Here is a 22,318-nt window from a genome sequence, read left to right as displayed (position 1 = left end):
GCCTTTAAAATGAAAACAATACATTCAAACTTTCGTGCTGTTGCAGGTCTTTATTACCCGTTTTTTGCTTTAACCTAAATTTTATGCAAACCTTTATCTTGAATTTGCAATTAATGATTCTTCAGTTGTGAATTTTTGTATGGTCAATCTGAAGAGCTATGCTAGATATTAAATCATATCAGCACAAAAGCGTTAAATTGAATGCTGTTTTACAATAAAACATCTTAAATACCAGCTGTTTTCTTTTTTCTTTCTTTTTTTTCTTTTTTTATAAAAATACACAATTTGTAACTTTTCTTGGTATAGAGATTAACTTTTTTGTAACTTCTTGGTAATGGAAACAAAATGACAAATAAATCTTTACTGGTTAAACAAATCCCAAATTGTAAGGGGACATTTTAAATACATCTAATATGTATCAGGTCAGGATGTAATATAAACAGAAATAGAAAACAAAACAGAAAAAACAGCCATTTACATAGCCAATGAGTGTAAATCAAAGATGTTTACCCCACCACAAAAAACAAAAAACAAACAAAAAAAACCCCATTTCTTTAAAAGATATTAGTTCTTTAAAAATAAGTCTGTTCTACATTTGAAGATTACTCTCTCTTGTCAAATGACAAACCATCATCCATTCTGATGCTCTTCTCTTCCCTCCTCCTCCTCTCTCACATACTCTCGCAGTCTGACAAAACCTCTGTAAAAACAGTTACCCTGTTACTGCTGAAATTCATGCTTCACACAACACATCCATAGCTGACAAAATTACACCATGTTTGAATCAATCAGCAAAAGATGCAGTGCTGTAATTTTAGTCAAGGCCATTTAGTGTCCAACTGTTGACTAAATATATTCTGACTTTGTATATAAAATAGATCTATTTTTATGTATACATTTGTCATTTAAATACTGGTGCGAATGCACCATGTGCACAATAATTGCAACCACATCCTCATGCACCACCAAACCAAAATAACGGAGAATAACAGCAGATTTCCACAAAAATCCCCAATTAAGACAGCATTTCAAAAATCACATTTTCAGAGGTAAACTATAACACTGTTACAAATTCTTAAAGGCAACCATCTTTACATTCGCATTTATAACCAGTGGATCCACCTGAATGTATTCAACACAATTAAGCAGGCATAATATTGAGACAGGTACCACTCTGCACCTCAAGTTTAGGGGTAGTGTGAGGGATTTGGGGGGGTTAGTGGGCACAGTCTCAGGCCGTGAATATTAAAGGTGCAAAATGTCACAATTAGTCATTTTTCAAAAAAATAAAAGCCATGCATTTTGCCCTATTCCACGTCAAACATACTGCCTATCCTCCAAAAGAACACACACACACAATTTTACAATAATACTTAAAAAAAAATAAAAAAAAAAAAAAAAAATATATATATATATATATATATATATATATATATATATATTAAATCAAACCACACACTATTTAAAAAAAAAAATTCTTGAAAAATGTTAAATCTTACAGTTCAAACTGTTACGTGCTGTTATTTTCAAGTTTGATTTTACATTGGATATTTTGTCATCCTTAGCTACAGGTGCAGAAATAAAGAACACAACAGAAAGGAAGACAAACAAAAAAAGTCAAGACAAAGTCGTTAAACCAGTACCATGCACAGGCATGTCATAGATGAATCTCCTAAAACAGGAGCAAGAGATGTTAGACAAGGCTGTAGAGATGGGTAATAGAAGTCTTAATGGAATAAGACTGGCAAGTGACCCTTTCAAAATGTGCATGGTGTGCATGGTGTTTCAAACCAAGCGGAAAGCGGACACTGGTACACACTCCTGCTGCCCAAACACACTGGCAACCCGCTGCACATCTCCCCTTTAAAACGTCAGGTGGTAAAATAGTAAGGCAGCTGTTCGCTTCTGTCAGCTAAAAGTGCATCTCCGAACATATCCACTTAAGTCCCCCCATTCCACCCCTCCCCTTAGCAGCAGGGTGGACATGCACTTGACTGGGTACGGCTTGGATCAGCAGATTCTTTTTCTTTCCAAACGACTGCTTGCTTCAGCTTTCAGAGCCCAAGCGAGTCACAAATCATCGCCAGAGGAACTGGGTTGGGCTCAAGCCGAATGGTCCGGGTTTCGTCTTTCTCCCATGATTTGCTCTAATTCCAGTCATCCAGTCCTTTGCCTGTTTCTGAGTCTGACTGGTGCCATTTTGTTTTAAAGGCCATTGACGCAAGTGTGGAGAATTAGGGGCCTATGCCGCTAGTTTTCATGAGCTCACTGAAGGGTCGAAACAGTTAGAGGGTAAGTAATTATGTTGAATAACATTCAGGCACAGCTGCAATTACATGGCAAGAGTAAGGTAGACTACATTAGTTGGTGACACGGGGCAAAGATCAGGGCCGAAATCCTCCATCTGAGTGCGAGAGTCTTACCTGAGTTTAATGTGCCATCAAGTGAGGAAATGAACAAAAATAATTGCCAGTCCAATATTTATCAGCATCACTAGTATGACCAATATTGAGTTGGGACCCTGAAGAACCGGCAAAAAAGACAAAGCTGGAGGTTAGCAATTGAATGGCACCCGCTCTCATATAGCAAATAAAAATACTAGGCATGCACCAATATTAAATTTTTTTATTTAATACAAAAAAGCTGAATGGCCAAGTAATGGCCAATATTTAATTTATATGTTTAAATATAAAATAAAAAGAAACATTTTGAATTATGCACCAATATCAAAATTAGAATTTTAATACCGAAAAGCTGATAATTATTTTCATGTAATGGCCAATATTTAATTGACATGTTTAAATATAAAATAAAAAATAGAAATTTTAAATTAGATAATAAAAACTAAAAAACACCATTTATATAAGCATGCATGATACAGTATGTGAATACCATACTGTTTATTTTCCAATTTCCATTATTAGAAATGTTCAGATTTATTAGTATCAGTCAATACTGGATATTTAAGTGTGTAAAGATATTTGAATTATTTACTTTAAAGGTGCACTAAGCAATTTTTGATAAAACGCTTTAGACCACAGTGTCGGACCAAGTCCCAAAACACACTTGTAGCCAATCAGAAGTAAGGGCCATGTCTTGTAATGATGGAGAGCACTCAATTTGAGTCCACAGATGGACATTAGCAGATCGACTGAAGATAATTATGAGAATTGGAAGATAACAAAAGACAAAACAGAGAATAGATATGATCAGGCAAGAGATAGGACCCAAATTAATATTGAAGCAGCTTTCCAGCGGTGGAGAGAACTCAGGGAGAGGGAAGGCCTAGAATTGGACACCCAGGTTGCACTGTTTCTTTGCGAGTAACTTTGATTTTGCATTGTTTCACACATCTTATCTGTATTGGCTTTTGTTTGAATATGCTTGTGTCATCTTCGCTTGTTTCCGTGATCGTTGTTATGCCAGGGTTGTGTGGGGCACAGAGATATAAAAATAGGCACATTGTTTTGGTGCTTTCAAATATCAACATCATTTGGCAAAAATCGCTTAGTGCACCTTTAATTTTAACACTGTTAAATAGAAATATACTTTAGAAATATCATACTTAACATTATAATGTTGTGATGCCTAAATTAATGTGTAGCACTTAAAATGATTGATTTTTAATTTAATTTAATGTAATTTTAAATTAATAATTATTATAATATATACATTAAGAGAATATAGATGATTATGTATCTGTGAAAAAATATTTTTTTTATATATTGTGAAAAGAACCTAGTCATATTACATATTATATTGATAGTGCTAAACACAGCCAAATATAGCAATTTTACTGATAAATGTCATGCATGTTGATGTTGCAGCTACTTACTGACTCCTCCTCAACAATGTCAGTAGTAATTTCCATGCTGGCTTTCTTAGTTTCTGCTAGGCTCTTTGGCTTCAATGATTCCTGTTTCTTCAGTTTGGGTTCGGGTTTGCTCTCTATGGCCATTACTGGTTTGGGGGTCGGTGCGCGGTACTGCTTTGCAGCTGGGGGCATCTTGGTGTGAGCAGTTGATGTCGCATGGTGTTCTTCATCCTCTGGATCATCAGGTGGGATCATCACCTCCGCCTTCACAAAGTATCCGTGATATTGGGAGTGCAGCTCACCATTTCCAGGGCTGGAGGCATTGGCGACTGGCGCCGGCGGCTTGGAGGGTTTGGCTACCGGTACTACTTCCTGTTTTACTTCCTGTTTGTCTGATATCCTGGATGTAGCCTTGGTGACACCCACTGCCAGGCTTTCGGCAGCAGGGTTCTTGTTTTCTTTGATGGCTTTTGGGGCACTTCTGTTGAAGAAGGGCTTTTTCTTGCTGAGAGGGGGGGAGGGAGGTGGTGTGGGTCCCGGGCTTTGGGAAGGGGACTGGTTTGGGGTCGTGCCTTTGCGATAAAAGTGCGGACTTCCTGAAGGTGATTTCTCTTTCTTTTCTTCTGGTACTTCTTTAATCTCGATAGGCTCACTGGAAAACCTTTGCTTGATATAGTCAGGACCTTAAAAGAGTATAAAAAAGTCAGAATTAGTTTACTTTTTTAATTATTATTAATTAAAGATTCATTTTACAAATATTTTTACATTTTATATAGATATTAATTTATTAATTTTATTACATTTTATACAGTATGATTCTAAAAATAAAAAAAGTAAAAAGATCGAATGATTACTGCCAGACAAAAAGACCTTGATGCATCTAAATCCAGCTCAAATGCTTAATACCCAGAAACAAAACATCTCAAGAGCGCTGCTTGTGAATATCAAGCTCAGAATAAACTGCCAGCACAACAGATGCAATTTCACGTATTTTACAGTCTCAGTCTCTTAGTGTTTATGCAGGGGACGGACATTAAGAACTTTGCCACTTGCTTTATGATTGAAGTCTTAGCTTCCAGTCATTCTCCAGATTCTCCAGACCATGGATATGGCCTCGCAGCTGACACAGATGGGCTTTCTAGAACTTGCACTGGACTGTGCCCAGGCCTAGACTACAAATAAATCACACTGTTTATCAGCCTTTTTAAAGAGCTAAAGTGCGGAACAGCTCGTCTGCAGAGAGTCTTGACACCAAGCACTCTCAAACAAAATGTGAGTACATTTCAGAAAGAAAACTTTCAGTCCACATTGATCCCTTGAGTAAGTTGAGTTGACTCTTTGTTGACGCAGAAAAGGTATTTTGATATTTCTAGGAGGACAAATGTGAAGTTATGAGCCTGGTGATTTTTATAAAGTCTGTAGGATTGAGGATCTTTGACCTTTATATTATAATTTGGCTTATATACAAGTAGCAGCAGCCTAATTATTGTGAAATAAAATCTAGATTGTAAACAAAAATGAGTGTCTCACTAAAATAAACATTTGTCATATTTATCCCAATCCCCAAGACGTAATTTCTTAGGTTATTTTACAACCCGAATTCCGGAAAAGTTGGGACGTTTTTTACATTTTAATAAAATGAAAACTAAAGGAATTTCAAATCACATGAGCCAATATTTTATTCACAATAGAACATAGATAACGTAGCAAATGTTTAAACTGAGAAAGTTTACACTTTTATCCACTTAATTAGCTCATTTAAAATTTAATGCCTGCTACAGGTCTCAAAAAAGTTGGCACGGGGGCAACAAATGGCTAAAAAAGCAAGCAGTTTTGAAAAGATTCAGCTGGGAGAACATCTAGTTAATTGATATCAGGTCTGTAACATGATTAGCTATAAAAGCTTTGTCTTAGAGAAGCAGAGTCTCTCAGAAGTAAAGATGGGCAGAGGCTCTCCAATCTGTGAAAGACTGCGTAAAAAAATTGTGGAAAACTTTAAAAACAATGTTCCTCAACGTCAAATTGTAAAGGCTTTGCAAATCTCATCATCTACAGTGCATAACATCATCAAAAGATTCAGAGAAACTGGAGAAATCTCTGTGCGTAAGGGACAAGGCCGGAGACCTTTATTGGATGCCCGTGGTCTTCGGGCTCTCAGACGACACTGCATCACTCATCTGCATGATTGTGTCAATGACATTACTAAATGGGCCCAGGAATACTTTCAGAAACCACTGTCGGTAAACACAATCCGCCGTGCCATCAGCAGATGCCAACTAAAGCTCTATCATGCAAAAAGGAAGCCATATGTGAACATGGTCCAGAAGCGCCGTCGTGTCCTGTGGGCCAAGGCTCATTTAAAATGGACTATTTCAAAGTGGAATAGTGTTTTATGGTCAGACGAGTCCAAATTTGACATTCTTGTTGGAAATCACGGATGCCATGTCCTCCGGGCTAAAGAGGAGGGAGACCTTCCAGCATGTTATCAGCGTTCAGTTCAAAAGCCAGCATCTCTGATGGTATGGGGGTGCATAAGTGCATACGGTATGGGCAGCTTGCATGTTTTGGAAGGCTCTGTGAATGCTGAAAGGTATATAAAGGTTTTAGAGCAACATATGCTTCCCTCCAAACAACGTCTATTTCAGGGAAGGCCTTGTTTATTTCAGCAGGACAATGCAAAACCACATACTGCAGCTATAACAACAGCATGGCTTCGTCGTAGAAGAGTCCGGGTGCTAACCTGGCCTGCCTGCAGTCCAGATCTTTCACCTATAGAGAACATTTGGCGCATCATTAAACGAAAAATACGTCAAAGACGACCACGAACTCTTCAGCAGCTGGAAATCTATATAAGGCAAGAATGGGACCAAATTCCAACAGCAAAACTCCAGCAACTCATAGCCTCAATGCCCAGACGTCTTCAAACTGTTTTGAAAAGAAAAGGAGATGCTACACCATGGTAAACATGCCCCGTCCCAACTATTTTGAGACCTGTAGCAGAAATCAAAATTGAAATGAGCTCATTTTGTGCATAAAATTGTAAACTTTCTCAGTTTAAACATTTGCTATGTTATCTATGTTCTATTGTGAATAAAACATTGGCTCATGTGATTTGAAAGTCTTTTAGTTTTCATTTTATTAAAATTTAAAAAACGTCCCAACTTTTCCGGAATTCGGGTTGTAAATAAAATGGAATTAAACTTGACTAGTCCTGGGCAATATTTCCCTAAAACACGTGCAGACAACCAAGGTTTTGTGAAATTCAGAACTGAATACCTGACTACATTTCACATTCATGAACTTGACTTTAAAATGAAATGTATGGAATAACTAAAGGGACAAGGTTGATGGGGAGGAAAAATTCAATTCCAATGTTTTTTCATTTGTGCAAATCTTTTGTGTTCCCCAGAAAAAAAAACAAAAAAACTTTGCATTTAATCATAAAATATTTTGAGGGTGGATTCGCGTGTCCTTTTTGATGTTGAGTTACCCTTTCTGGATCATTTAAACAGGGGCACGTAACAGATGGAATAAATAAACTTAATGTAAATCTATCTGCAGAGATCAATTCTGAATAATGCCCAACTCTACAGGTAACAGATTTATCCTTAACAAATAAAATAACAAACTGACATGCTACTAAAGCTGGTAGCCCTGTTAGTAGAAACTTTTGACCTCGTTTAGAAAAGTGCATGTATTTCATAACCTAAAGATATAGAAAAAAGTGGTTATAATTCGGAAACAGCTACCAGAGTTGTAGGGATTCAGCAATGTGATTCTTTGCATCCACCCAGCAGCTTTAATCCCACTGTAATTGTGCTGTCAAATCTGGCTAGTGCGCAATTAACTGACAATTGAGCTAATGTAACAGACAATTATTTATATATTATTTGTTTATATTAATTATTTAGGAAGCAACAGGGATTCTGAACATGACATAGTAATCCACAATATGTAAAATATATTTAGCTTCATAAGCAAGACGTCACTGGCCAGCCTTGCAGACCTGCGATTGAGTTGGGGGTGGAGATTTAAGGATTCCACTTGGACCATTTAGGAATTATCCTGAAACCATTTGGTAATGTATGGACAAATTCCAAAGGCATTTTTAGGCTTTAACAAAGCTTTATATGAGCAGAAAAAGTTTGAAGAAACTGGCCTCACTGAACTGAGGTTAATGTGATATTACAAATCATAAATATATATAAAATGTGACATTCATCACCAGCTTGTTTCATGTTGGTAATGGTAACGTATCAATTGTTTAGAATAAAAATTACAGTCTACAACACACATTTATAATTCTTGTGCCTGATGGTTTTTTTAATAATTTGCAGGAATTAAAATTGGTCGGACCTTGGCACAGAGAAGCAGTAATTTATGCAAATGATATTCCTCCCCATCACAACTCATTTGCAATTGCATCTGCTCTCTTTGCCTTTGCTTGACAGGGAGGCAAAAAAGAGACACTTGACCCAGACACAAAGACAAGGACACAAAGGGAGTAATTAGGGAGGGGCGAAAGGGCATAGAAAACGCGTGTGAGTCTGTGTATGTGTGTGTGCATGAGAGGAAGCGGATGTTCACGTGGGTGGTGGGATACCTGGTTGATAGAAGTTGGGGGACAGTTCTCTAGCCACTGCTCTGGCGATATCAGAGTCCTGGTTGGCAGACAGGGCCGCCTGGTCAGCTGCCTCTGCTTTGGCCCTGGCGTGTGCGGTTCTAGGTAAAGCAAAGAGACAGAGCTGGAGTCAGACAGCTTGGATGATAAGATATGGGAGGAGGGCACAGCACTTTAACACTGCTCCTGGCACTATCAGTCACCACCACTGCAGTGGCTGCAAGTCTATTGTGCCACTCACAACAAGCACAGAAAGATGCATTCATTAACAGAAGCTAAGGAACAAGTTACTATGCTGTGTACTGTTTTCATTTTCCTATTCACAAAAAAGCTATAGTGCTATAAATAGAGCAAAATGTTGGCATTAATCAGTTGAAAGAGTACATAATTGTCCTCTGTCAATATGCAAACATCTAGAGCTGAGTGACAAATATATTTGATATACACTACCATTTCAAATTCTGAGGTCCGTAATATATTTTAAAAAAGAGAGAGAGAGAAATGAATGCCTTTATGCTGCAAGGATGCATTCAATTGATCAAAAGTGTCAGTAAAGACATAGGGCCCTATTTTAACGATCTAAACGCAAAGTGTAAAGCGCACGGTGCAGGTGCAGGTGCACTCAGGGCATGTCCAAATCCACTTTTGCTATTTTAACGACAGATAAACGGTTGGTGTGCCTGGGCGCATGGTCTAAACGGGTTGTCCCTATTCTCTTAATGAGTAATGGGTGTTTTTTGGGCATAACATCCAATAAACCAATCAGAGTCTCATCTTCCATTCCCTTTAAGAGCCAGTTGCGCTCGTGCCATGACAGATTTGCTATTTACATGGCAGAATTTGGCAAGCGCAAAGACAGATCGCGTATCCGAGATGAAACGGAGCTGCTCGTGTGCGAGGAAATAGATATCCTAATTCTGATACATGCTATGACTATCCATTATGACATGTAGGCATTTATATATATATAAATATACATATACACACACACATATATATATACATATATATATATATACACATATATACGTATATATATACATATAAACGTATATATATATACATATATACGTATATATATATATATATATATATATATATATATATATATATATACATACATATATACGTATGTATATATATATATGTATACATATATATATATTTAGCCTACAAAAAAAATCTTATGCATTGCAATCCTTTAATTTTTTATATTTGGCATTGTTGTGTGCTGCTGTGCATCCCCGTGTTTAATATGCAGCGTTTACGCTCTTTAAGTAACAAAGAAAAAACATTGTGCCAGACTTTAAACCAGGTTTGAGTTGGTCTATGGCGCAGTCGATTTTCAGCTCCTTAAAATAGCTTTGCGCCAGCAATGTACCTGAGCACACCTTTTTTTTTTAATCAGCACGCCCATGGGCGCAAAAATGAGCGCAAATGCATTTGCTAATTAAACGAAGTGGCGCTGGATGGGAAAATGCGAACGGCGCCGGACTGAAATTAACAAACACACTTGCGCTGTGCCTTGCGTCGCATTGCGCCGGGTGTATGATAGGGCCCATAATGTGTATTGCTCTAAAATATTTCTATTGCACATAAATTATGTTTTAGCGTTTATGAACTATTAAACTATTATTACTTTTTAAAGATTAAACTTTCTATTAAGGAAAAATAAATAAATAAAATAATGAATATAATGGTTTCCATGAAAAATATCAAGCAGCACAACTTTTTTGAACATTGATAATAATGTTTTTTAGCAACAGATGTTTCTTGAGGAATAAATCCGCATATTATAGTAATTGTTGCGGAAAATTAAGCTTTGGCATTACAAAAATTAATGACATTTTGAAATATAATCAAATTGTAAAAATTGTTAACAATGTTACAGTTTTTACTGTATTTTAGATCAAACTTACTAACCCCCAAACCTTTTAACAGTAGAGTATCTTAATATTTTCTTTCAGATATATATTTTACTTAATATCACATTATATATTAGTCTTAATGCTCTAAAAAAAAAAAAAATCACTGAAATATCCACAAAAATGTATGCCAACTTCAAAACCACTGAAAATATATAAATATTAAATACATATATAAATATTTAATATACTCCATATTTAATCCATAAACTTTTAAATATAACTTAATATTTTGTATCAGCCCAACAAGGCTTTAAATAACCCATTGGACACTTGTTAAGAGGATGTTCACATGAGTGAGTGAAGAAAGAGTACAGATGTATGTTACAGTATATGGTATATAGGGTCTACAAGGGTATAACTTCATATATTTATATACAGATTTGCAGTGCCATGAGTACTGGAAGACCATTCAAACCTAATTTTTGTTTTTTTTACATTTAGCATTTAATTCTGATCATTTTTGTTGGGTTACTCACTCCTTTCAGTAAAACTAGACCGTTCTTCTTTTAGGCAGTGGTCTACTTAAAATTCCCATCACATATGCAGAGTAAAATATGAAAAACCGTGCGATATTTGTTAAAAATTTAACCAATACTATTTTTTTTCCTTTTTGCATCAGACCATGCAGTCTGAATGAAGACATAATTTTCAGCTGGCTGTCATGAAACATTCCAGACAGAGTATCTTTCGAAGTCCATCTACATTACAACTGTTATGCTAAGCTTGCTTTTAAAGGATCATAGTCTTAAACTGTGGGGAGGAGCTCTGTATTCATCACATTCTAAGGAGAGCTATGTGAAAAAATTTAATTGAATATAAAGCTTTGGTTGAATGAATTAAACTAGCTAGCCTTTTCCTTCTAAAAAACAAACCTCAAGTAATAAGATCTGCACTAAATATATATATATATATATATATATATATATATATATATATATATATATATATATATATATATATATATATAGTACAGTATAATTGTGATATATAGCACCGGTCCTCTGCTGAGAATTGCAATAACATTGATAAATGAAACCTTAAATAGGAGAAAGATACACTGTAAGCTTGAGCTAGAGAGTCATGTCATGGTGTGGTAGCACTAACACTGGTGTTCATATAGAGCAAAGGTAGCCCTGTGATTACAGGATTAATGATTTATTATGTTTCAGCCCAAACCAGCTCCTGAAGAGATCCATCTAATTCAGGGGTTCTCAACCATGGTCCTGGAGGGCCACCGTCCTGCAGAGTTTTGCTTCAACCTTGATCAAACTCACCTGCCTATAGCAGCTTATAATAATCCTGAACATCTTAATTAGCTGGTTCTGGTGTTTCTGATTAAGATTGGATCTTAAATTTGAAGGACAGTGGCCCTCGAGGACCAGGGCTGAGAAAGCCTGATAGTTCACTGGGCATCTGGACTTCTGTAGCCAATGAAACATGTTACAACTAGGTCTCAAGAGCTATCAGTTATGCTACTGTTCAGAAGTTTAGGATCAGTAAGATTTTTAAAAAGAAAAATGGCCATTTTGCCATTATGGAAATAAATTACATTTAAAATATATTATAATTAAATATAATTATAATTAAAATATTATGATGTTTGTGTTGCACCAAAAAATAAAAATAAATAAATAACATCATATAGGTTTGAAATTACATGAGGTTGGGTGAAAAATTCAATTTTTTGAGTAAACTGTCCCTTTAAATATATGACTTTGAATTCATTACACATCCTTACAACTGATTAGAATTCCAAACAATTTTACCCTTGTATTATGTTCTGGTTCAATTTGTCCCATTTAGATTTTTGAGCTTCCTGAATTTCCAGTTAAGCTGTGATTTTATTCTTGATATTTTGTGACCTTTTCTCATTTTGGGCCATAAACATGCATGCACTGATGTGTTTTGAAGTGCACACAAATCATTTTCTGATGATGTTTGCGGGTCAAATTGACACACATTTATTTTTGTTTCAAGGCAACTGTTCAGACCCAAGTTAAATATATTTCTTGGGTATATGCTGTTATGTTGGCGTTTTGCTACCCTGGAAAGGGAGAAAAAATATGAGCTTTTCTCATTATTTTCAGTTCTGAAAAAGACTTTCTCAGACTCAGATGGTAAAAGTGAGCTATCATTTCTATTGTCAATGTATATGAAATACTATTTAACTTATCTTTTTCTACCAAAATAATTTTTTAACTTTTTTTCTCATTTAGGGCCATGAACATGTCTAAAAGAGTTGTGTTCCAAATTTGAAGTTGATATAAAAAAAAAATTGAGGTTCCTATGCAATTTTGTTTACACGTTATACCAAAACTAGCCACGGGTGGCTTTCCAACGATATGTATTTTTCAAGATTATAAAATGTTTTGATTCTAAAAGACTATTATACTACAAGCATGGCTCCTCTAAACACACAAGGCATATATAATATTAACACAGTATTAAGAGAGCATCTACAAACTATTTTTCAGCATTTGTCCCTAGGCATTAATGGACCTAATGTGATATTCTTTGGAGTCTGAGCCAAAGAACATCTCCTAGGTGACAGATGGAGCACTTGCATAAATTCTGAGGGTTTTAATTTGGCAGTGTCTCCTCACATTCGCCCACTCTATCACACACAAGAGCTCAGATAAAGATGTGAAGAGGAGCACATCCTCCCTGCTTGAGCCCACAGCGACTTGTCTTGATTCTGATCTGTCCAGTTAGCCTGTACAAATGTATATTTCTGTACGAATTCTTACCCTGCTAATTTATATAATGTTTTCAGTGATATGTCGGACTACACTGATAACTATATAAACATTCTAGGGCTGCAAATCATTACAAATATTTAAGCATGATTAATCTCATATGTTTTCTTAAGTTCAAATTCCACATTTCTCAAAATGAAACAACACAAAGCATTGAAATAGGAAATCTATGATGTGTAAGACGTTTTTGTTATCTTCACTGGCCCTCTGCAGCCCTCTAATGTACTGTTTGCATTAACATTTCTATGAATGACAGACAGCATTTCACTGGTGTGTGATATTTGACTTCAATTATAATTCAATTCAAAGAATGTTAATGACTCTTAAAGGGTAGTTTATGTCTGATTTGTGAAGAAAAAAAACAACAACAACATGTCTTTTTACAATTACTGAGCAATGCTTGCTGTGCTGTGGAGTTTTGGGTGTGTTTCCAAAAAGCACTGTTAGCCAACTATGGTCACAAGTTCTGCTGAACTCTAATGATAACAACGGAACTGTGGTTGTAGTTGCTTTTGGGAAATGCACCCCTGATCAGTTTCAATCAGCTCAAAATGGTCTGATTATTTTTTTAGAAACCACAGAACAGAATGAAAATGAATAAATGTGTTAACATTATTAAACTACATTCAACATACACTACTGTTCAAAAGTTTGGTGGTAAGTAAGTTTTCTTTTGAACTTTCTATTCAAAGAATCCTGAAAAAAGGAATCGTGGTTTCCTCAAAACTGTTTTCAAAATTGATGATAATAATACATGTTCCTTGAGTATCAGTATATTACAATGATTTCTAAAGGATCATGTTACACTGAAGAATGTAGTAATGACTGATGAAAATTCAGCTTTGCCATCACAAGAATATAATCCCATTTTCAAAATATATTAAAATAGAAAACTTCACAGTATTACTCTTTTTACTGTATTTTTCATCAAATAAATGCAGCATTGGAGACATTTATTAAAAAAATCTTTAAAAAATCTTATTGATCCCAAACTTTTGACTGGTAGTGTACCTCTAAACATCAAATGGACAGGAATAATAGAGAAAATGGATGGACCCAAAATATATAATTTGGGGACTAATAAATCAAATAAAAGTAAGTATGCCTACGGAAACGTGTTAGCAATCAACAAATCACTACAAAACACAGCGTATAAAGTAGATTACCATAGAAGAAACAATCCTCTACATAAACTGTTGTTGAGGACAAACAGAACATTAAGAAAGATGGTTAATCTGTTCAGGTAATCTCATCCATTACAGCCTTGACCAGATAAGCAGGACGCATAAATCTCATATATGAATTGTGAAATCAACTTTTTACAAAAAATTAACCATGGTAAAGTTTACACCAAATTATCATAGTTTCTATAGTCTCCTCAAGAAAGTATTAAATAAAATGACAAATAAATTCTTGTATAGAGATCCCTTTTATAATCTACACTAATTGTAGCAACTCTAATATTTTGGCAGGAATTACGATTGCCATGGTACAAGAAAGTCAGTGCTGATAGGATATAAACGTGCACACATACATGCAGCTCTAAACCTGAGTGCTCTAACAGATGATAACAGGACACAGACTGGCTACTGTATCAGTGACGGCTCCAAGACTATATTCTTGTCAGCGATTGAGAAGCCAACTCCTGCCTTGCCTTATTTAGTCAGGCTCAGTACTGGCACACAGTGCACACATGTGTGAGAGAGCACAGACTTGAGACCCCCCACCCACCCGGCTCTTTTTCAAGACTCCTTCAGGGCAATCCAAAGCCTTCTCAGACTCTCCATACATTCACTGAACCCCCCCAGTGCTTACCACGTCTCTGCGTAACAATCTTCAAAGGCACTGAGAGATATTTAATTCATCCAGCAGCTCTGGGACGTATTACTATTTCATTAGCTACATGGACTGTGCAAGCTTATTATAGCAGCTTTCATTAAAATTCATACTCATTCAGCTATCAGAAAGAAGCACATGGTAATGAATGAACAGGACAAGGACACGGTTTTTGTGCTGACAGAAAGAAGTAAATAACTGCATCAATAGAGCAAAGCAAAATGCTTCCTAAGTAAAAAGCCCTAAATACAAAAACCTTCATATGAAAACCAAAACAAAAGAATTGCATAAGGAACAGTTCAACCAAAAAATGAATAATATATCATTATTTAAATTTCAGTTGACTTTCTTTCACAGAACACAAAAGGAAGCATAACGGTGTAAGGAGGTGTCTCCTGAAATTATGTTTGATGAACAGACCACAATTTAGGCCATTATTTATTGATAATCATAAGTGAGTTGTTAACCACTAAGATCAGATCAATGATTAAGTGAGCTGAACTAGAGAACCAGATCATTCCGATTCATTATCATCAGATCTGCTTTCTGAACTGAATGAACTGATTGATTAAAAACATGATTCATTCTCAAATCTGATATCACTACTAAACTCAGGAAAGATGGGGTGAACATAAAGATTTTCAGCATGAAAGTCATGTAAAACATTTTTCTGATGTTTTTTTTTTTTTGAGCAAACCTCAATCCTCATTCACACATATTAAAAATATTTGGCAGGATATTCTATATTAATATATACATTGAATATTGTGTGTTTCACTGAAGTTTGGGACAACATGAGGATGAGTAAATTATGATGAAAAGTTTAATTTTAGGGTGAACTGTTCCTTTAAACCATGATATTGTCATCCTAACTACTCTCCAATGAGAGTTGATAAAAGGAAAAAAAGGTCTAAGGAAAAGAACAAAAATGAATAAATTGAAGGAATATTAATACTAAACAAGTGAGAAACTTCTCCTACACCAGTACTGCACTAGCACTAGCATATAAGCTCACATGTCCTTCCATGAATCAGCTGTACCACTCAGCTCACACAACATTGTTTAACACACTGTTTTACTGAATTACAAGAGTTAAGAAAATACATTTTAGTGATTTTCAGCAGTGGGAAAACGTGTTGTTGTGTTTAGAAATCAATATCAGGCATTTTCTCCACCATTCCATGTGTGACTTAAGCGATAATTATGTGTTATGTATAACACGTATAAAAGAACCGACAGTAACTCAATCCCAGAGGAATGAAATGGCTTTGCCTTTGAAAACGCCTTTGCCGGTTGATTTACACATACCACCAAAGTTACATAAGTATCTCCTTTGAGCAAATTACATCTATGTTAAATAACTTCTCTTATGAACGTATAGGCCTTTTAATTGTCATAATGGCCAGGAATACATAAACATACCATGCCGTTTCTCCAATAAAAATGTTTAAATGATTATAAATATTACAACTGGCACCCCGATTCCTCTGTGACTTCATTCAGCACATTCTGCTGGCCCTGCATTGATTATGTGCTATGGCCGGGGGGCATGTGATGGCACTCATGCAAACAGACTATTCAACGGGGCTCTTCTGCACAATAGCTGTTTGCCTGGTCACCTCCCTGCCGCGTTTCACTCATTCACATGAGGGAGAATGAGCAGCCATTAATTCCTCTACAGCTTGCGATACAGCATGCAGATGCTATGTTGGTTGGAGGAATGTGAGCAATACTGTTGGTTAGATGAAGAAATTTGCAAGATAGAGAAAGAAAGAGAGTGGGATAAAATGTTGTAAGTATGCCCTTAAGATGCAATTGATCATGTGGTGTAGGATTGATCTAGAGAAAGTATTAACCTTGAGGTGGCAATTTCTACTTTTGTTCGGGCAATGGCAGACGCTCTTATGGCTCCTTCAAGGGCACGGTCCACTTTCTGCTTCGTCTTGGTGTTCTTGAGGGGAATAAGCTGCTTCTTGATGCCACGCACCAAAACGTTATTTTTGTACTTTCCCTCTTCTTTCGTCCCATCAGGGAATATCGTGCACCCGTAGCCGTGGCGTTTGTTGTTTATCCACTCGCCTTCGTATTTCATCCCATTGGAGCGCTCGCTGACACCGAAACCATTCCGCTTGTCATTCTTCCACTCGCCCATGTATGACTCGGTGGTGGTGGCATCAACGTTGTCCTCAGCTGGCATGTACTCGTCAGCCACTTCTCCATCGCCAAAACTAATGGTGGAGTTTGCATCGCTAGAGCTGATGCGGCTCATGGTGGCGTCGCTTCGTGCCGAACTGCGTTTGCTGGATATGGAAGAACGGGAGTCTGACTTCCTCAGCTGCTTGAGGCTCCCAAACAGCGAACCCCGTCTGAAAAGCCCCTTTTTTTTGCCGGAGCCCACTTCACTGTCACTGTGGAAGTTCAGGACGAAGCCGCCGCGGGTGCCAGCAGGGCTGTCGGACATGTGGTCATGAAGAACGGAGCCGTTACTCTGCTCGCTGCGGAGGGAGGCCAGTGAGGTGCGCAGCGGGGAGCGGATGACAGTGGCCATGCCGTAAGGCACGCTCTGACGTACGCCATAGCCGTGTCGCATGCCGCCCATCCACTGGCCCTGGTACGTACCTGACAAAGGGATTAGAGAGACTTTAGTCTAGATATTGCATAACACATAATACAGGGATTACAAAAAAAAGAAAACACCAGAGGAGCTGACATGTCTGGGTGCTTTGATGTTTTTTAAGAGATGGTTCACATTTTTTTATTGAAGCGTCACAATGTTTTCAAGATAATTAGATTCAATGATGAATTCATTCAAATGATTATAATAAATTGATTATAAAAATAAGTGATTAATAAATAAATACATTTATTTTTATTTTTTGCATTACTTGAATACCGAAAACAGTGTCATTAATCAAAGACTTTATTCAATATTACCCTAAAATATTTTATTCTCTGAATTCAAGAATAAAGACAGTTTGCTGGATGAAAGCATCAACTCAGTGATAAATCACTTCAAGGACAAGTTACCATCAGCAACCATGTTTATAATCTTTCAAAACATAATACTGTTCGAATGCTTTGGGTTGGTAGGATTTTACTTTTTAAAGATTTCTGAAAGTTTTTGAAAGAATTCTCTTCTGCTTATTACGGCTGCATTGATGTGATTAAAAATACAATAAAAACAGAAATATTGTGAAATATTATTGCAATTTAAAAAAAAACTTTTTTTATTGTTTAAATGTAATTTATTCATTTAATAGCAGGGGTGAATATTCAGCAGTGATTACTCCAGTATACAGTGTCACATGATCCTTCAGAAATCATTTAAAACTGCTGATTTGGCACTCAAGAAATATTTCTTCTTATTATCATTGATGTTGAAACAGCTGTGCTGCTTAATATTTGTGTGTTAACCACGATTCTTTGATAAATAAAAGAACAGAATATCTTTACTGTCACTTTTATTAATTTCTTTCAAGATTTAAAATGCATAAATAAAATAACACGCAGACTATAACTAAATAAATTATTGTCAGGCTAGTAATATACAGGTGTAATCCAATCCACATTATGATGCTGAAGTGACGAAGTGAACAGCTCTCCCTCCTATATCTCATATGAGGGCCTGTCAAACCTAACAGCTTCAAAAGCAGAGCCAGCACTATTTTAAAACATGGAAGTAATCGGAGCCATTGTGAAGTTTGTGACTCCAGCCAACCATAACTCTTATTTATTTACCTATTTATCCACTTATTCCTTATGATTCTGTGTGTGTCATTGCCTATACAGCAGTAATGCTGGTGAGCTAATATTCCAGTTATAGGTAAAGAGGCAGAATGGAAGCGACTCATGATAAACAGAGTGCAAAAGAGCCTCTGTCTCAGCAGTCCAGCTGAGCTATAACACTATCTTCAGGATTCTTTGCAGAAGATGAAAGTAAGTTATGAGTAAGCAGTAATGTCTCATAAATTCAACAGTAGGCCTAACTCTCTTACGCCACCACATTTCAAGAGAACTTCATGTTCCTTGCCAAATATTAATTTACCTTGGATTTTAATTTCTTCTTAAAAGACTTATTAATAATATATTACTATGCAATCTAAAAGTTATTTGAATAGTAATGCTGTTTAATCACTTGATCATGTAATTTAGTTACATTTAATAAAAAATAAAAATATATATATACTGGAGGCATCACAAGGCAATACATAAAGATAAAAAAAAATCCACAAATTAGTGATAAAATTATGCTTTTGCTGTCTCATACTTCATATGGCTCCTATGTTGATTACTTGATAGAATTATTTAATTTAATTTAATGCACCTTGTGGCCTTCTATTTTACCAATGATACAAACATACATTTAAGTACGTTTGAATATTAATATTATATTAATAAATTATGTATAAACTATGCTTATAAACTTTAAACTATATAGGCGTCAAAATGTCACTTTTAATATTTTTAATATGGTCACTGTATTTTAAAGTAAAGTTCACTCGAAAATGAAAATCTTGTCATCTCTCACCCTCAAGCTGTTCCAAACCTTAATGAGTTTCTTTGTTCTGTTGATCACAAAATAAAATATTTTGAAGAAAGTTGATGGTAGCTATTGAAAAAATATTATGTAAGTTAATGGCTACCATCAAATGTAGGCATTAGCCTACACACATTTTCGAACAATTTCAAAATATTTTCTGTGTTCAGCAGAAGAAAGCCATTTATACAGATTTGGTTCGACATGAGTGAATAAATAATGACATGATTCCCCCAATTTTACAATTTAACTTCCATCGAAAGAAGTGACAGCACAGAGTTCCACAAATAGCACAAATGCTGCTTGCAAAAGAAATAGGCTGAGACCAGAACTTGTCTACTAGTCTGCTAGAAGAGCTTAAAATTGACATGTTGCAGATGTAACTATTATTAGCCCTGACCTCTGTGAGCAACTTCTGCTGACCAGTCCAGTTATTTGCCATACGTCCATACATCAACTCAACTGCATGGACAAACTGCTTCATAAATCTGCAGACCATGATTTAGGGGCAAAATCTAGGCAGTAGAAATAACCCAGGTGCGTGTTTGATCTTTCACAAAAATGGAAGGAAAAAAGAATCCTTATTATATTCTGTACAAGAGGACTTAGTTTTATAATGATATATTACAAAACAGAGACCCGATTTCACTCGGCAGCAGCATCACAAACACGCAAGACTTTAAGAACATTAAATAGGTCAAGTTATGTTTCGCTGAACTCACCTCCATCCCCGTACGTCTCGACCCCATATCCATCTTGCAGTCCATTACTCCATGTCCCTTCATACCTGGCAGGTGTGTTGAGACTCTGGCGAACCCCATACCGACCCTTAAATCCGTGACTCCACTCCCCGCGGTACAGCCACCTCCCCTTGGACTCCACGCCGAGCCCGTGCCGTTTCCCCTGCGCCCAGTAGCCCTTGTATGTATTTCCACTGGGCCAGGTGTACACCCCGACTACCTCAAACCCGTTGGACCAGGACCCGGAGTATTCGCCCTGGCCCTTGGGGCCGGTGCAGATGCCGTGTCCGTGGGCTTTTCCGTCCTCCCATCCACCGCAGAAAGTGCCGCCATCGTCGAAGTCGAACCGTCCGCCCGTCATTCAGATGAAGGACTGAAATTAGAGTGTTTGCGTCTCTATGGCTGCTCGTATGTCGTATGCTCAACAACTAGAACAATAAAGCGAGTGGGGTGAATTTCAGACCGCGGGCGCAGTGCTGTGATGCGGTGGTGTCTGCTGGAGATGGCTGAGGGCGCGCATTGATGCGAGTGTTGGCGGTGAGTGAGAGGGAGGATCGCGCACAGGCGCCGGAGCCGCAGGCGCTGTCACTGTCGCCGATCCTGGCTCTTTTTTTATGATCCTCTCCCCCCTGTTCGCTTCTCAGGGGAGGGAGAGAGAGAGAGGAGACAGGAGTCCAAAGCCGGGCGTGAGACACCCAACTGATGACGTCAGTACTACAAGCCTGCCCTCGCGTTGTATGGTTGTACGACATTCCCATCGTTTCACGTTTTATGTGGGCGAACGATGCAAGTTTATTTATTTATTTGTATTTTTTTATCATAAGAAATAGACAGATTTGGATTCGCATTAACATAGTTTCTAAACATCTACATTAATTCCCTTTGAATAATAGCCTATTATTGGTTTTATTTATTACTTTAGATACATTAAATAGGCAGTGGTGGCCAAAATTATTAGAACACTAGTATTTCACCAGCTAAAAAATAATGGTGTTTTAAGTCTGTTTATTTTAAGTCATATTTTGCTCAGTAGGAAATATCCGTTTGCATTTCCAAACATACATTTTGCCATTAATTCTAATAATCCAGTGAGATATTTGTTTGCACAAGGAGTCTAATAACAGCCAGTGCTCCACACAAAGATCAGGGCAAGTATATCTTACCACTAAGAGTTCTCCTAAATAGAAGTAAAAGTTTTTAGTTAAGAGTTTTCTCTAAAAATATATTGACAAAGCTGCGGAGACAAAACTTTGTTTCGTTAAAAAATAGAGAAGTCTTAAATTAGGAGTAAGGGCGGAGTTGACCTAGTTGCTATGGATGATGTCAGCATGCTTACTATTAAATAGTTCACTATTCACACAGTGATTGGCTGATAGTATCTGTCAGAGATTTATTAATGGAAATATTGAAGAGCACAATATTATGTTGCCGTATTCAAATAAAGGTTTAAAAAGAAAAGAAATTGTTAAAGGCTACATTCACAATAAGATTTTTTAAAATGCAGGTGTCACTAATTAAACAAGTATACAGGTGCATCTCAATAAATTAGAATGTCGTAGAAAAGTTCATTTATTTCAGTAATTCAACTCATATTGTGAAACTCATGTATTAAATAAATTCAATGCACACAGACTGAAGTAGTTTAAGTCTTTGGTTCTTTAATTGTGATGATTTTGGTTCACATTTATCAAAAACCCATCAATTCTCTATCTCAACAAATTATAATATAATGACATGCCAATCAGCTAATCAACTTAAAACACCTGCAATGGTTTCCTGAGCTTTCTAAATGGTCTCTCAGTTTGATTCAGTAGGCTACAAAATCATAGAAAAGATTGCTGATCTGACAGCTGTCCAGAAGACAATCATTGACACCCTTCACAAGGAGGGTAAGCCACAAACATTCATTGCCAAAGAAGCTGGATGTTCACAGAGTGCTGTATCCAAGCATGTTAACAGAAAGTTGAGTGGAAGGAAAAATTGTGGAATAAAAAGATGCACAACCAACCGAGAGAACCACAGCCTTATGAGGATTGTCAAAAAAAATAAATTCAAGAATTTGAGTGAACTTCACAAGAAATGGACT

The 22,318-nt window shown here is 36.6% G+C and overlaps 1 protein-coding gene across 2 annotated transcripts; it reads right to left on the bottom strand.

Annotated features, from left to right (window-relative positions):
- Positions 1-240: 240 nt before the first annotated feature.
- Positions 241-20,884, bottom strand: LOC132096431 (junctophilin-1-like). Of its 2 annotated transcripts, none has more exons than XM_059501775.1 (6): positions 20,215-20,884; positions 16,812-17,574; positions 8,418-8,536; positions 3,836-4,497; positions 2,424-2,521; positions 241-700 (listed from the first exon to the last, which is right to left on the bottom strand). In XM_059501775.1, exons 1-5 carry the CDS (start codon positions 20,591-20,593, stop codon positions 2,441-2,443), a joined length of 2,004 nt encoding a protein of 667 aa, XP_059357758.1. In that variant the 5' UTR covers positions 20,594-20,884; the 3' UTR covers positions 241-700; positions 2,424-2,440. The 2 variants fall into 2 exon arrangements, with proteins under 2 accessions (XP_059357758.1, XP_059357760.1); XM_059501777.1 differs by lacking the exon at positions 241-700 and adding an exon at positions 1,440-2,268.
- Between the last annotated feature and the right edge of the window lie 1,434 nt (positions 20,885-22,318).

The sequence above is a fragment of the Carassius carassius genome, chromosome 20 (assembly GCF_963082965.1).
Source record: "Carassius carassius chromosome 20, fCarCar2.1, whole genome shotgun sequence".
Taxonomy (NCBI): Eukaryota; Metazoa; Chordata; class Actinopteri; order Cypriniformes; family Cyprinidae; genus Carassius; species Carassius carassius.
This window is presented reverse-complemented; position numbering and strand designations above follow the sequence as displayed.